Source organism: Mustelus asterias, chromosome 3 (assembly GCF_964213995.1).
Source record: "Mustelus asterias chromosome 3, sMusAst1.hap1.1, whole genome shotgun sequence".
NCBI classification, from domain to species: domain Eukaryota; kingdom Metazoa; phylum Chordata; class Chondrichthyes; order Carcharhiniformes; family Triakidae; genus Mustelus; species Mustelus asterias.
Window position 1 is genome coordinate 46,072,594 of NC_135803.1, and position 16,533 is coordinate 46,089,126.

The window sequence follows — 16,533 nt, forward strand, 5'->3', positions numbered from 1 at the left end:
GGCAATCTCCACTGGATTGCCTTCCTCGACAGACTGACACACACTGAGATTCCAAAGCTCCTGTCTCACCCAACCATCCCCACACAGGCTGGGTGAGACAGGAGCTGTGCAAGCACATCCCCCCTGCAGCATCGGTGTGAAGTAACGGAAGCGTAGAGAGGTAAGGAATGCCCCCTTTTTACGGCAGTACCTGCCAAAAAGAGGACATTTAAACATTTAAAAGAACAAGGGGGCAGGTAAGTTTCAAAGGTACGGGGTTTACTGGAAATGGGGGTACCGAGAAGGGGGGTGGACCAGGGAGAGTGGGACAAGGTGGAACAGACCAGAAGCTGGGTGGAGGGGGCGTGTGGTGGAGTTTCCTGGACTGTAGGTGGGGAAGGTGGATTTCCCAGACTGGAGTGGGGTCTTGGCGGGGGGGGGCGGGGTGCTGGGATGGTGGGGGTTGGAGCCGGACAGGGAGTATCGGGTTGGACTGAGGGTGGCGGGGGGGGGGAGGGTCAGGGATTGGGTTGCTGTGGTGGTGGTGGGGGGGGGTGGGGGGGGGGGGAGTCATTTGTGTGTGGGGTGTCCCCTGTGAGGCTGGGTTTGGGCATTTAGATAGTTACATAGAACATAGAACAGTACAGCACAGGACAGGCCCTTCGGCCCACAATGTTGTGCCGAGCTTTATCTGAAACCAAGATCAAGCTATCCCACTCCCTATCATCCTGGTGTGCTCCATGTGCCTATCCAATAACCGCTTAAATGTTCCTAAAGTGTCTGACTCCACTATCACTGCAGGCAGTCCATTCCACACCCCAACCACTCTCTGCGTAAAGAACCTACCTCTGATATCCTTCCTATATCTCCCACCACGAACCCTATAGTTATGCCCCCTTGTAATAGCTCCATCCACCCGAGGAGTACCGAGAAGGTTAGAAGTGTTTCTTCTCTTCTAACTCTTTCAGAGTAATTCTCAGGGTAAAACTGGCAGAATCATCTGAAGTTAGTGATTCCAATTGCTTCAGTCGGATGGTTCCCTGCCCAGGGCAACTGTCCAGAGGAAGTTAGCCCTTCTGGGCAATTGCTGGGTAAACCCTTACATGGGAATTTCCTAAAGGGATTCCCCAGCACATCATTGGGGTACCCTCCAAACACGATGTTGGGGATCTAAGAAGTTACGGTCAAACATTACACATTTGGGATCAAGGAGACAGTGCATAGATTGATAGATGTCGAACTTGCTGCTTCACAAGGATGCCACAGCAACTCTGTAAATTTGATTGTGACGTACATTTTTTAAAATGAAAAATAGTACATTGACTTTGTGTTATCTATTTCTATGACCCACTTATTTTATTATACTCTGTTCTGTCAATACATTAAGGACCTCTTTGTGTTTTCGTTCTATGGCGAGATCAGCTGCTGTTTCATTCCACTTTGTTTTGGCGAGTAAATCAGCCCCGTTACTAATCAGCAGCTGCACAACATGAGAGTGGCCCTTCTCTGCAGCCAGATGTAAAGGAGTTTGATCCATCCAGTTTCTGGCATGGATATCAGCCCCATACTTGATTAGAGCCCCAGCCATGGCACTGTGACCTTGGAAAACAGCTCGGTGTAGAGGTGTCATCTGCAATGCATCTCTGCTGTCAACGAAAGCACCAAACTGCAACAACAAACCAACAGCAACGGTTCCACTATCTGCGGCTCGGTGCAGAGGCGTGAGCTGGTTTCTATCTGAAGCATCCACTGTGGCATTTTGCTTTAGTAGCAGCTGTAAGATCTAGAGGAAGATAAGCAAAGAAATAAACTGTGCATAATGTTGCCAGGTGTCTCTTAGAAAACATGAATCACAGACATGTTTGCAGCTGACACTCAAGCGCTCCCTAATTCAGATGTTCGATCAGAAAAACACTTCAGAATTAATGATAAGAGCACTGAACAATCAGATAATGGTCTCTGAAATAAGAAGGGGGTGATTGAGGGCATGTTGTTTTAGGGTGTCCTTTGTGTGGTAATTACTGCATTACAGTTGAAATGTCGGCTTTGAAAGGAATCGCAGATCATCTTATTCTTAAAGGCTACGAAACATCCTTCATAAACCATCTAAGGCCACAATTAACACACTCCACAAAAATATTTTTAAATTTGTGCAAGCCTTCTCACAAAGTTCTTTTCTTTTACCAGATCATAGAAGAATCATAGAATCCTAGGGGGCGATTCTCCCAAAAGTGCTGAATTGTTGGGAAAACTGGTCTAGATCACAACTGTTTTTTCAGTGCAACTTTAGAGCTGAATCTCCCACTCTGTGCACTGCAGAGATCACGGTCAGGAATATTATTAAAAATCTGGGGGGTGCGGGGCCTATTCACGCTGGAGTCTGACAGCTCCGGAACTCTGCGCATGCGCAGTGGCCCTGATCTGTCAGTCTCTCCGTTTGCTGGCCAGCCCAATTGCTGGCCAGCCCGGGACCCCCCGCAGTGCTGCCCCTGCAGCCCCCTCCACGGCCTGATCACAGCCCCCACAACAATTCCTGGGCCAGCCCTGACCCCCCCCCCCCCCCCCCCCCCCCACCCCAGAGCCGTGATGTCCAGCTCCCCCCCGCACCCCTACCCCCTCCACCCCGGCAGACCCCCCTCGCTGACCCCCCTCCAGGGTCAGCCCCCTCCCCCCCCAGGGAGGCAGTCCTCCCCGGCAGACCACCCCCACCCCGTCCCAATCATTGGCCTCCCTCCAGCCCAGACCAATCCCATGCAGAGTGGCAGCGGAACCCCCCAACCCCACTGATCGCCCCGAGGCCCTGCCCACAATAGGCCCCGCCCCCTTGGCACTGCCCGATGCCCAGTGGGCAGTGCCAGGTGGCACAGGCTGGAACTGCCAGGGTGCCCATGCCCAAGGGGCACCACCAGCCACCATCTGATCTCTTGGGGGGCCCTGATTGCCCCCCTTCATTCTGGCGGGGTCTCCCGCTAGTCCCCCGGATGTGGGGAGCTACACTAAACTCCGCCGGAATCAAGTACTCCTGGCGGGGTGGGAGATGTTATTGGGCCCGGCAAGTTCTGTGCAGGGCCCAATAACCATATTTAAACTACATTTAAAATATATTAAAAACAGATTTAAATTACTTACCTCACTTTCCGCCAGTTTCCAGCGCGGTCTCGACTGCGCCTGTTCTCTGGCTCTGGGAGACGCACATGCGTCGGGAACGCATGTGTGAATCCCGCGAAATGGGACACGATTCTCCCGACCAGACCCGCCAGAAAATTTACGGGTCGCAATGAGAGAATCGGTGCAGAAGGAGGCCATTTGGCCCATCGAGTCTGTGCTGACCACAATCCCACCAGGCCCTATTCCATAACCCCATGCCTTTACCTTAGCTAGTCCCCCTGACACTCGGGCCAATCCACCTAACCCGCACATCTTTGGACTGTGGGAGGAAACCGGAGCACCCGGAGGAAACCCACGCAGACACGGGAAGAACATGCAAACTCCACACAGACAGTGACCCAAGCCGGGAATCGAAACTGGGTTGTACTGTGGATTCCACAATACAATTTACACAGAAGTGAAGAAAATGACCGTTAATTTTTCGGCACATTTTTTGAATAGTCTCCTATTACTAATTCTCAAAAGATTAACAGTTCCGTTGTAATGGAAATGTTCTGTTGTAATTGGAACGTTGAATGCAGCTTTTCACTGCTCAGGTAGCATTTAAGGCATGTCACTGTTGAGGGGTGCAATACCACACCCACTCATCTCTGCTGATTTGAAGCGCCTGCAGGAAATAACAATGCTACGGTACTATAGTCAGGGAAATAAAGCTAGCACTGTTCCACCAGCATCTCAGTCCCTGAATGAGGCACTGCCAGGGTGCCAGGTGGGCACTGTCAGGGTGCCCAATGGGCACTGTCCGGCCATGTCCGGTCATGTCCCCAACCACCCATGGGCTTCAATGGCTTCCAATATCTCCGGTGTGGCCATGGCGCCTGGTCTTTAGTGATTCTCGCCAGCATGACGTCTCGCTGGTGGGGTGGGAAGCATCCGAGAGGGGGGGAAGCAGCCAAATGGTGTGGAGATCCAGGTAATCTTATGGCAATGAGCTTTGTGCCCTCTCTGGGTGCAAAGCCATTCTCGCCAGTAATACGGGACCGGGGCGCGAATCGGAGTTTTGGTTCTCTCACGCTATCTTCTCGCTGGTCACGCTGATTGACGGGCACCGGCAAGCTGGTAAGATCACACCTTGGGTTTTAGGTTTGCTGGTAACACTGCCATCTTTTATGGGGCTGGTTTATTCTGCTGCTTTTCTGTTGATAAGATGATAGTTTTACTTCTTGCTCATTGGAAAGCAAGGAAAACATATTTACATTTCTGCACTGAGATGAACAGCTGCATGAAGAATACAGGTACAGGCTCAATGTGTGAATCATTTCACTCAGCATGATGTTTCAGTTGGACACTGTGAAACTATTCAGTTATTGAAAAAATGCAAATGCTGGAAATGCAAAATAAAAATAAAGATGTTGCAATAAGCAAGTGCATCAGCAGCTGTTCTTTCATAAGTGTTAGCCTGTGACAATGAGGTAACAATGTAAAATAGGCTGTAAATGAGACAACTAGAATGGAAACCAAAAATAAAAACAGTCAAGGATTAATTTTCCAGGACAGGCACTGTCAGGTGGCATTTTAGATGCAACAAGAAGTGATTGTGCCTCATTTAGTCATGAGACAAAGAGCCCGATTCTCCCATCCTGACGCACACGTTTTTTGGTGTGTCGGGTTGGGAGATGCACGTGTTGGCCATTTCATGGGATTTGCGCATGCGTTCCCGATGCATGCATGTCTCCCACAGCTGGAGAGCAGTTGGGACTGCGTTGAAAAATGGCAGGAAGACCAGGTAAGTGATTTAAATCTATTTTTAATCCATTTTAAATGTCATTATGGGGCCCGGGACTGAATTCACCAGGCCCAATAGCATCTCCCACCCCGCCAGGAATATTTCACTCCAGCGGGGTTTAGAGTAGCTCCCCACGTTTGGGGAACTAGCAGGAAACCCCGCTGGAGTGAAGGGGGGAGCAATCGGGGCACTCCAGGGGGTCAGGCGGCAGGGGGGTGGTGCCCACTGGGCATGGGCACCCTGGCAGTGCCAGCCTGTGCCCCGTGGCACTGCCCAAGGGGCAAAGTGCCCATGACCAGGGGGCACCTTGGCACTGCCCACCAGGCATTGGGCAGTGCCAAGGGGGCGGGGCCAAGTGGGTGCAGCCTATTGTTGGCCGGGCCTAGGGGCGATCGGCGGGGGGGGGGGGGGGTCTACCCCCCCCGGGGGGGTGTCTGCCTCCCATGGGGTGGGGGGGTCGGCAGGGTGTGGGGTCTGTCAACGGGGTGAAGGGGATCATCACTGTTGCGGGGGGAGGGGGGGCTGGAGATTGTGGTGTCCAGGACGGGGCAGGTCGGGGCTGGCCCAGGAATGCTTGTGCGTGCCGCGATCGGGCCGCGATAGGGCCATGGGGGTATCACGAGGGGCAGCAGTGTGAGGGTCCCGGGCTGGCCAGTGATCGAGCCGGCCAGCAAACTGCAGTCTGACAGTTTGGGGCCACTGCGCATGCACGATTGTGACCTCTGCATTGCACAGATTCGAGTCCGAACTCCCACTGAAAAAGCAATAGCGAATTACAACATTTTTCCTGCCAGTTCAACACTTCGGGCCCGATTTTACCAAAACTTCGTGCCCAAAAACAGGCACGAAAAATCTGGCAGTCAAAAATCTGGGATAATATTTCAAAATGTATATCCCCCCCATCCATGTTCTGGAATATTATCCCAGATTTTTGACTGTCAGGTTTTTAGTCCCTGCGATTATAACTTTGAGATTATCTTCCAAAGGGGATTCCTCTAATTCTGTGCAATGTTCAGATGAAAACAAGATGACAAAGGATCCAAGGCTGCTCCAGAGGCAGAGTAGCTGCACCCAACGTTGCCCATGCAAGTCACGTTCATAAGTAGGGGCACATCTGCCATGGCATGTGAGAGAAGAGTTGCCAATACAAGTTTCTTTTCACTATGGTTGGTTTCCCAGATGTAGTAATCTCCTTGAATCTTATTTCCAACCAAATTCCACCACGGGGACAATTCTGCCAAGTTCACCACAAGACTCTGAACATTTGAGCATCAACAATCCAGTTACAGATCACAAATGTATTATACAGGTCACTACTTGCTCACTAGGTCACTGTAGTTTAATTACCTTTCCCATAGATAATTAGGCAGCACAAAGAGAATGCTACATTATTTGTAGTTTGCAAGATTCTCCCAAGTCCATCCGTCCCCCTCTCTCTGCTCTCTCTGCTGTTTTGTATTTTGCGCCCGGGCGCGCTGCTTCGGATTTTTTTTGAACTGCACATGCGCAGTTCACAACTCAGATCGGTCCGCCAGCGCTAAGCACCGCCGACAGCGCGCATTGGGCCGGAGCCGGCAAAACACGTATGGCCGCGCTGCAAAGCGGATTCCGGGCTCGGATCCGTATTACACCCGGATCCCGCCCTTAGACTCCGATTGGTAAAATCGGGCCCTTAGAATTTTTTGGGAGAATCGGGCCCCAAAGATTTGCTGGTAAACTTGTTGTAATGAAGAAAAGCTACTTTAGGCACTGTCAGCACTGGGTGTATGGTGAAGAGGTTTGGGTGCAATTCAGGCTTTAAAAGTAGCAACATGATTAGGGACAGATTTACAATGAAACATACTTTGCCGAGGCACTGGGTCTCCAAACAGGGGGCCCAGAATGATGAGCGAGTCTCTCACAGCCAATCAGGGACAGAATTACTTTGAAATCCCTCCAGGACATACATGTCAATCACTTTGCTCAGCCAATCACAGACGAAGGGGCAGTTCTACTGTGACCCAATCACCAGTCAGAACTAAAGCAGAAAAATGCTGGAAAAGCTCAGCAGGTCTGACAGGATCTGTGGAGAGAGAGTAGAGCCAATGGCTGGAATTGAACTGTCTCGCCTGCCATGGCAATTGGAGCGGGCGAGGGGTGGATAATGGGAAGGTCCACTTACCTCGGGCAGGATTTTCCATTTTCAGGACAAGCGAGACTGTAAAATCCCGCCCAATGTTTTGAGTCTAGATGACACTTCATCAGAGCAACAAGACGTGATTGCTGTCAGATTTGCTGAGATTTTCCAGCATTTTTCTGTTTTTGTTTTAGATTCCAGCATCCAAGTATTTTACGTTTACCAATCGGAACTACATTACCCACACGGCTTGAGGCGCGGTGCACTTACGCAATGAGGGACGGAAGTATACAGTCAAAGGAGGGCTGCCCTGCCATGCCTATGGCAGTTGTAGTTCTGCCACATGCAGCAGCACTTGGCACCCAGTGTTTGGGATTTGGAATCTGAGCTAGCATGAGCCAAAGTGGTGTTAATGTAGACGGGGCTGGAATTGTAGGTGTGCATGTATAAATCCCAGCCCGTACAGCAGGAACCAGGATCACCGCTGTTTAACCTTCTCTATCCCATCACCTCTCCTTCACAGTCCCATTCCCCCATCCCTCAATCCCCCTTTCCCCCATCTCCCCCTCCTTCCCCCCCTTCCCTCACTTTCTTTAGACCTCAGAAGTTTTGTTAATCGCTTCACTTATTCTATTTGAAGCATAAGCACAATACCTAAAATTAACTATGTATATTATGAAATTATGGCAATTGGTCAGAAATTAGGGTGTGTTAAGCATATTCAACAGATAGTATGGCTGGGAAAAGATAATTGAGGGTGCAGGCAAGAATTTCTTCCTTACTCAACATGTTGGAAAGTAATGGATTTAATCAGTAGCAGTACTCCTGGGATGGTATTTGATTTCCATGTGAGAACTGTAAAATTTCACAGAAGGAAGCCACTCAGCCCATCCCTGTTATTGTACAGCTCTCAAAAAGAACTATCTGCATTATCTATTTCCCTTACTTCTCTTTTTTTAAAAAATTTCAGATATGAAACTTATGATGGAGTCAAAACCTGCCACTGTCTCTCGTGGGACCTTTCCACATCCTAACAAACTCTCAATTCATATAAATAGCCATTGTATCTTCATATTTCATTGGTTGAGAAAACTATTGCTGCAGACAACTTGCTGTACCTGCTGTAAGAATGGGTTCAATTTTCAAGAATAAAGAAAGGTTTCAAAAATGGAGATTGGGCTGTGCTGGGTGATGGAAATAAGTTATAAAGAAGACAAATGAAGTTATTTTACTCAGAAAGTATCCTCAAAACTAAGTATTTCACAAAGTATAAAACATTGGCAAGATGGCCTGTATAGGTATCAGATACAGTTGAAGGTAACTAAAGCCACAATTGAATGCCTTAAGTGCATTATAAAAAAACTGATCAAGTGGCATTCCCATGGTAAAGCTTTATAAGTTCTGTGAGTGGCCAGAAAGCCACATAGGTCTTTGAAAGATTTAGCATGATGGTGAGGATTGAGGAGTAGGAAATGGCTGAAATAGATATTTTGATTTCATTTTCAATATTGAAGATGATATAGTGGAAGGTACAAATGCTTTGGATATTGACTCTTTGAATGTAAATGAATAAATGGTCTTAGCTTAGTTTGAGGCACTGAAGATTGATTAGGTTGCTGGATCTGATGCCATTTAACCTTGAATGTTGGAGAAATCAGAGAGGTACTATGTGAGCCATTAATTTAACTGACTGATAGTTCTTTGAGATGTGGCATAGTTTGAATCGACTGGAGAAACATATGTGCCAAGCTCCACTCATTAACATCCAGATAGGAACACAGGTACAGGAGTAGGCCATTCAGCCCCTTGAGCTTATTCTACCATGATAGCTAATCTGTATCTTAACTCTATCCAGCTTTAGTCCATATCTTCTAAGTAAAACTCCGTTATTCATGATTTTAATTGGTTTGAGTAATATCATTAAACTGTTGCATAATGAATTTCTAATTGTGCTAAAGACTAATGATTCAATGATACATAGTTCAAAATAAAACGTCAACCAGCCCTAATATTGTTCACTTAAAAAAATAGTTCTGCTGATGCTTGGGGACCTCAAATGATTAATGCATAGGAAATCAATGTAATAGAAGATTGAAAAATTAAATGGCCAACACGTTTTCTTAGAGCTCCCGTACCTCAAAATTTCCAACTACACTATTGGTGGTGGGGGCAAGACAGAGAGGCTTACCAAACATTTACCACCCCTCCCGCCATGGGAATTGGAGTGGGCAAGGGGCGGACCATGGAAAGGTCCATTGACCTCGGGCAGAATTTTATAGTCTCGGAACGAGGGAGGCCATAAAATCCCACCAGTGAGTACGTGAGGTGCGGGAAAAGGGAGAGTGTGGGGGAAGGGAGAGTGTGGGGGAAGGGAGAGTGTGGGGAAGGGAGATTATGTGCGACGGGTGGAGGTAGACAGAGTGTGTGTGAGGGGTGAGAGGAAGAGAGAGTGTTTGTGAGGGGTGGGCTTTGGCCTTTAGCTCCAGGGGTATGGTTGGGGGGGCGGGGGGGCAGAATGAAGCTGAGCACAGGGCCCCACAATCTGTAAGTTCACCTCTGAACATGATTAAAGAAGAAGGCATTGAGGAGAGTAAGAAGATACTTGTTCTTTTTTTACGGTTATGGTTCAGTGATCAATGTTGTGATCAGTTTATGGGATGACGTTCAGACTGGTTGTTGGGGAATTGTCAAGACTCACAAATGGGAGGGTGGATGTGATGATTAGGGGTCCGGGTGTGGGGGTGTGGTGGTGCTGAACACTGGCTCATGGTTTACATGCAGAGACAGAGGTAGCACCTATGTACATCCCGGTTCCTTACTCAGATAAGTAAATTTTACCTTTTTAAGGAGGCCTTCAGTGGACTGCCTGTTTGGCTGCATGTGTACCTGGTATGCCTGAACACAACTAGCTTAGTCTTGCACATGGAGCCTCAAAGAAGTGTTGGTGCCATTATTCCCTTGTGTGCAAGGCGTCATGTATGTATGGGTCCCTGTGATGATAGTGGTGGAATTGATATGGATATATATATATATAATATATATATATATATTATATATATATAGTTCTTTATGTTTGAGGGGAATTTTAAAAATTCAACTTTATGCTGCAGGCAGTTGGTATAGTCTGGTGGGAACACAACTCAGATGCTTGTAGAGCAAAATAATTACTTATTTCAGCCTTGCTATGTATGTTAAGTACTTAATGTACTTCTGTTAACTTAAGCTCCGCTGGGATATCTGATTATAGTGATTGACAGGGTCATGAGATGATGTGGTTTATGCGCAGTCCTGGATCTGTAGCAGGGGAAAAAAAGCTTTTGCAGAAAGCTTGTTAGTTTGCAGTGGAAGCCTGGCTTAAATTAGAAGGATTTTGCAAGCTTCTAGAACTTTCTCTCTCTCTCTCTCTGAAAGCTCTAAGACTGTTAACAAATGTTAAAGCAAGTATGTCTGGATCTGCTAACTGTATTTATTTAAAAGTGGATTTGATTAACGCATGAATGGGGCTTAGTTGGAATGGAAACAGTCATAATCGAGAAAGTAAAGTTGCTTCCTTTCATTTTTAAATATTGTTGAACTGTTAAAGTTTAAGCTGCTTCATTTGTTAGAATTATATTTAAACTCCGTTATTAAATAAAATTTGTTTCACTATTTAAAAATCCTTAGTTTGTCAGTGAAATAATTCCTGGAAAGAAGTATCCTTTCTTCACAATTATGCCAAAATAGAAAAAATGTTGGGGTCTAGTCTGACTTCCTAATATACCTTGGGGCTCTGGTCCTGGACCCTAACAGACCAGACAGGTTTTTTTTATGAATCTTCACCAATATGGTGGGTGGTACACATTCTTCTCTCAATGGGCATGCACTCCCTGCCTGCCATCTTGGAGGTTTAGGCACCCATTTAGCACCTGCAAGAGAAGTGTGGCATTTTTGAATTTCTAGATCTAAGTGGTAGTAGACTACTTAACAAGCTTTTTTCAGGTAACTCAGTGTAGATGACAAATTGAACTTAAGCACTTACTATTTTACGTGGAGCAATAAACCCTCTGTGCTATCAAAAAGACACTGATTAATTTGGTAACCTATGGTGTCTTCATGTTTAGATGAGCATTATGTAAATCAAAATAATAATTATTTGGTGAAGCATGTGTGCTGGAGTTGGGCCCTCTGCTCTGGAAGAGCCAGTATCATAGGGCTGCCAAGTGCCAAGGCGGGCTGTTTAAAAGATTTGCCTTGGTGCTCTGCGACTTTGTCTCAGTCATAATAATGTAGTTAGGCCCGCTAGCCCTCACACTGCTCATGCCCCCTCACTCCCACCCACATCCCAAATTAACCTATGCTTCTCTACCCAACTCTTATAGCTGTTCTTAACTTCTATGCCAACCTATGCGTCTCTACCTACCCTCCATGGTCCCTGTTAGCCCCTCTGCCAACTTAATGCCATCTCATGACAACCCATGCCCCCCACTCACCTCCATGACCGTTTATAACTCATACTCCAATTTAGTGCCAATTTATGCCAACCCATGCCCCTATCCACCATCATTTTCCTTTACACCCTCCATGCCAACTTACTCAGTATCCACCATGGGCAGACTTCAGGAGCCACACTGAGATGGGTTAAAATAAAATTCAAGGCTATAGCTATAAAAAAGTACTCTCATTGATGAAATCCTATTCAACACGTTTAATCACTTCAAGTATGTAATCCCTTATAAATCAAACATTTGTGTCCATAGTCCGCATCAAAGACAACTAATCTCTACATAACCTCTCTGAACTGTCAATCAACCTGTGAATTTATAGGCCCCCCACTGTGATAATGATATGTTGTGGAAACAGTCAAGAAAAACAAATACTATCATGAAATCCCTTTGGCTTATGTCAACAAACAGGTTTTAAAATTGCAAACACTTTTGTTTTGCCTGATAGTCACAGTAGACTATTTTTATTTCAAAATTTACTGAGCAGCGATTTAAATGACTTGATAGCTTGACAGTTAAATAACTTATCCACCTTTTACGCACATTAACATCTGCTCTAAAAAAAATCCCAAATGGGTACCTGACCTTTCCAAAGAACTTTGCTAGGTTTAAATCTTTTCCACAAAATCATAAATCCCATGAATTGTGTTTTAGAAACCTCGGTGACAAAAATCACTTCTGAGTGAAGGCAGCTGCACTTTCAAACGTGCCGTTGCCTCTGTGAACAATACATGTGGAAAATACATTTACCTCTTATCCTTTTTATCCCCAAACCCCTGGTGACAATGAGGGTGGCACAGTGGCTATCACTGCTGTCTCACAATGCCAGGGACCTGGATTCGATTCCCAGCTTGGATCGCTGTCTGTGCAGAGTTCTCCCTGTGTCTGCGTGGGTTCCCTCCGGGTGCTCCCATTTCCTCTCACAGTCCAATAGACATGCTAATTAGGTGGATTGGCCATGCTAAATTCTCCCTCAGTGTACCTGAACAGGCGCCAGAGTGTGGCAACTAGGTAATTTTCACAATAACTTCATTGCAGTGTTAATGTAAACCTACTTGTGACACTAATGAATAAACTTTAAAACTTCAGTTGTCGAAAATGCGGGTGGGACCCCTGGATTTGGGGCTCTGCACAGTAAGAAGTTTAACAACACCAGGTTAAAGTCCAACAGGTTTATTTGGTAGCAAAAGCCACAAAAGGTGTGGCTTTTGCTACCAAATAAACCTGTTGGACTTTAACCTGGTGTTGTTAAACTTCTTACTGTGTTTACCCCAGTCCAATGCCGGCATCTCCACATCATTTGGGGCTCTGGCCAAGGAGTGGAGCGTTTTCACCTCCCCCTGAAAATTCAGGCCCTTCTTCCTTGCGGGGCCACATTGTAATCTCAGCAGCAGTCACTACTGCCTTCTGGCATTGCTGGGACTACAGAACTGCTGGCCATTCCTTGGAGGGCATAAATCCCACACTGCATTAATTAAGGCTACCTCCAGCATATTATCATCACAGGTCAGTCAGATTTCATGTCACCGAGGTATAGACTGACTTTTAGATTTTAGGGAGGGATGAGTAATCCGTCCTCCTTGTAAAATCTAAAATCTACTCCATTGTCTATGCCAACTCTTTGAAAGAGCTATCCAATTAATCTCAATCCCCTGTTCATTGTCCATTGTCATGCAAATTTTAAATTCTCATTTCAAAGTTACAACTGAATCTACTTCCAGGAGTGTGGCGACTAGGGAGATTTTCACAGTAACTTCATTGCAGTGTTAATGTAAGCCTACTTGTGACATTAATAAATAAACGTAAACATTTCAGGTATGATTGCAGTTCCCATGCTAATCGTTCTTGTGTGCTTCTATACAACAGCCCCACCTTCAGGCCAATGTGCTTACAAGACCTATTCCGACCCTTTCAGTCTGTGCTGACGGGGGTGGGTCATTCAATTATACGGTGGTTTATGTGTAGCTCAACTTCATTTGTACACTTTTGCCCATTATCCTTTGATGCCTTTACCTAATCAAATTCTATGGATCTCACTGTTGAAAGTTTCAGCTGATTCTGTATTCAGATATTAGAAGGAGCAGATCCCAGATTTTCAACAACCTTCATGTGGGAAAAGTGCTTCCTTATTTTGTCCCTAAATGGCTTAGTTTAAATTGTGAGAATTTGTCACCTTGTTCTGGATTTCGTCACCAGCTAAAATCATCCCTCTGAATTTACCTGATAAAACTCCTTTATCATTTTATAGCAATTATTACATCACTTCTTAATCTTTTAAACCTAAAGAATATAAATCAAATATGCACCCTGTTTTTGTAATTAAACTCTTTCAGCCCTGGTATCAATCTGGTAAATCTGTGTTGCACGCAATTCTAATCCTGAGGTTTGCTGTCTAAAACTGAATGCAGTACTCCAGATGGATCTGTCCAAGGCTCTGTACAACTGAAGAATCATCTCATCACTTTTGTACTCCCACCTTCTGTTTTAAACATATAAAATCCTGAGGGGACTCGACAGGGTGGAAGTGGAGAGAGTGTTTTTTATTTGTCGGATATTCTAGAACTAGGAGCTATTGTGTAAAAATAAGGGGTCATCCACTTAAGACAGAGATGAGGAAAATCGTTTGCTCTCATGAATCTTTGAAATCTCTCCTGCAAAAGGTGGTTGAGGCAAAGCCTTTGAATATCTTTAAGACAGAAGTAGATAAATTCTTGATAAACAAGGGGGTGAAAGGTGATTGGGGGTAGGCAGGAATGTGAAGTTGATGTTAAAATGAGATCAGGTATGATCTTATTGAATGGCAGAGCAAGCTTGAAGGGCTGAGTAGCCGACTCCTGCTCCTAATTCGTATGTCCTATTGTATGAGATATGGGCCAATATTCCTTTAGCTTTTTCTGAAACTGTGCAGCTTTCAGTGATCGGTGCACATGGATATGTTTTGCACCGTCACAATTCCTGCTTTCTCACCCTTAGGAATGTATTCTGATTTGTCTTTCTTTTATCCAAATTGTACTTGCCACTATCAAATTCCATCGGTCGCAGTTTTGTTCACTCACTAAGTCTGCCTTGTCCTTTTGTAACTTTATGATTCCGTCTGATGAGATCATTCATCAGTTTCCTGCAGGTTGTCCTGTTTTGGACCCTACAGACACCCACCACCTTGGCGGCCTCCTCCCAGGCTGATGTGATCAGATAAATGGAGCTCCTGCTGCTATCCCATGGAAAGAGGACCGCCCGCCTTTCCTTCACGGCCTGAAGGACATTCCCTAGGGAGACCATTGCTGAAGCATGGGGCTGGAACTTGCTGCCTTCTCATAGACATTTTCTATCTCCTAAAGTCCTGGCATGATGGATGAATGGCTGTCCAGGTGCTTTTAAATATGATGCCTAAATATAACGGCAGGGCACGTAACTTCCTGTCTGCCCCACTACAAGACTTATTTATTATTTATTACTGTCACATGTATCGGGATACAGTGAAAAGTATTGTTTCTTGTGTGCTATATAGACAAAGCATACCATTCATAGAGTACATAGGAGAGAAGGAAAGGATAGGGTGCAGAATATCGTGTTGCAGTTACAGATAGGGCGAAGAGAAAGATCAGCTTAACTTGACATGAACATCAAAGATGTGCAATTAATGGGGAGTGTAATACACAATTCAGTGTGCTGTCTCACCTCTGCCCTATGGTGGTAATCACCCCAACTTCCAACCCCTGCCAGGGACTTACTTATGCTGAGACTTTCCAGCCCTGCCATGACATGTTTTCCTGTTGCAGATGTGATGATCCATTGAAATCTCCGTTGACTTCGGGAGGGACTGGAAAACCCTATCTTTGGGCTGGGATTTTCCAGCGCTCCCTGTGGCAGATGTGACGAGCCATTGGTGGGCTCGCCCACCCTGCCACCGGGGAACCTGCCACGAGAGGTCAACTTCATCAGGGCTGGAAGATATTGCTGGCGGGAGGGTCTGGAAAATCCCAGGAGTGGAAAATTCCAGCCCATATCTAAGGGCACATTAAATTAGTTTAATTTTACTCAGCTTGAGATAAAGCCAACCCTACAAGTAAATCTTTAAAGATATTTTCAACATAGAACATAAGAATTCTTTCTTTCAGTGTTATTTCCAGTACAGAATGTGAAGGCTTTTCATTTTTGATGTGATTTCCTACATGTGGAATTGTACTTAGGAACATTTTGAGACTCCCCAATACTTTAACCAAATATATAATGTAATATTAACAGGATGTAGCTGTGTAAATTGATAAGTTTTCTTCCTCTCCTTTCCCTATCCCAAAGATGACAATCCTCACTGTAACATGGTTCTAGGGGACCACAGGATCTCACTTCTCCATTGCCTGACAACGTTCAGGTTTTCCACTTAACATATCTTCCTACCTCTATGCTACCAGTTGCAGCAGCTTTGTGAAGAGCAGTTTGATTCTGTTCATCCCTGGCATGTATATCTGCTCCTTTCTTCAGTAAAAAGTCGGAAACTCTGATATTTCCAGCCTCAACTGCTAAGTGCAATGGCGTCATACCATTGTCTGTCTTCTCATTCAGTGCAGATCCCCCCGTCAGCAGCAGTTCAATGAGGTCTACATGCCCATTCACACTGGCCCAGTGTAATGGAGTCCACCTATTGTTATCTTTAACGTCTGCAGAGGCTCCATATTTTAGCAGTAGTTCAGCAGTACTAAAATAACCATTAGCTGCAGCGCAATGAAGTGGGCTTGCTCCACAGCGAGTCTGGGGCTCAAGAAGCGCTCCACGGTGTAAGAGGTAATCCACTGTATCAGTGTGTCCATTATAAGCAGCCCTGTGGATTGCAGTGTAATGGTATTTACTCCTGCTGTTGATAGCTGCACGCCTATGAAGAAGATACTTGCTCAGAGGAATATTTCCACAAAACGCAGCATGGTGGAGAGGAGTCCAGCCTGAATTCTTCTTGCAATCATCATTCAAAACCGGAGTCCTGTGACAATTAGATAAGTGTCAGTATTTATTGTGACAATCATTATACCCAAATAGTATGTAAATTGTACATGTTAAGTAACTTGAAT

The 16,533-nt window shown here is 45.7% G+C and overlaps 1 protein-coding gene across 1 annotated transcript; it reads right to left on the reverse strand.

The window, feature by feature from the left end:
* Positions 1-1,226: 1,226 nt before the first annotated feature.
* Positions 1,227-16,040, reverse strand: ankrd67 (ankyrin repeat domain 67). The gene is made up of 2 exons (XM_078208356.1): positions 15,869-16,040; positions 1,227-1,762 (listed from the first exon to the last, which is right to left on the reverse strand). Exons 1-2 carry the CDS (start codon positions 16,007-16,009, stop codon positions 1,331-1,333), a joined length of 573 nt encoding a protein of 190 aa, XP_078064482.1. The 5' UTR covers positions 16,010-16,040; the 3' UTR covers positions 1,227-1,330.
* Positions 16,041-16,533: the final 493 nt, after the last annotated feature.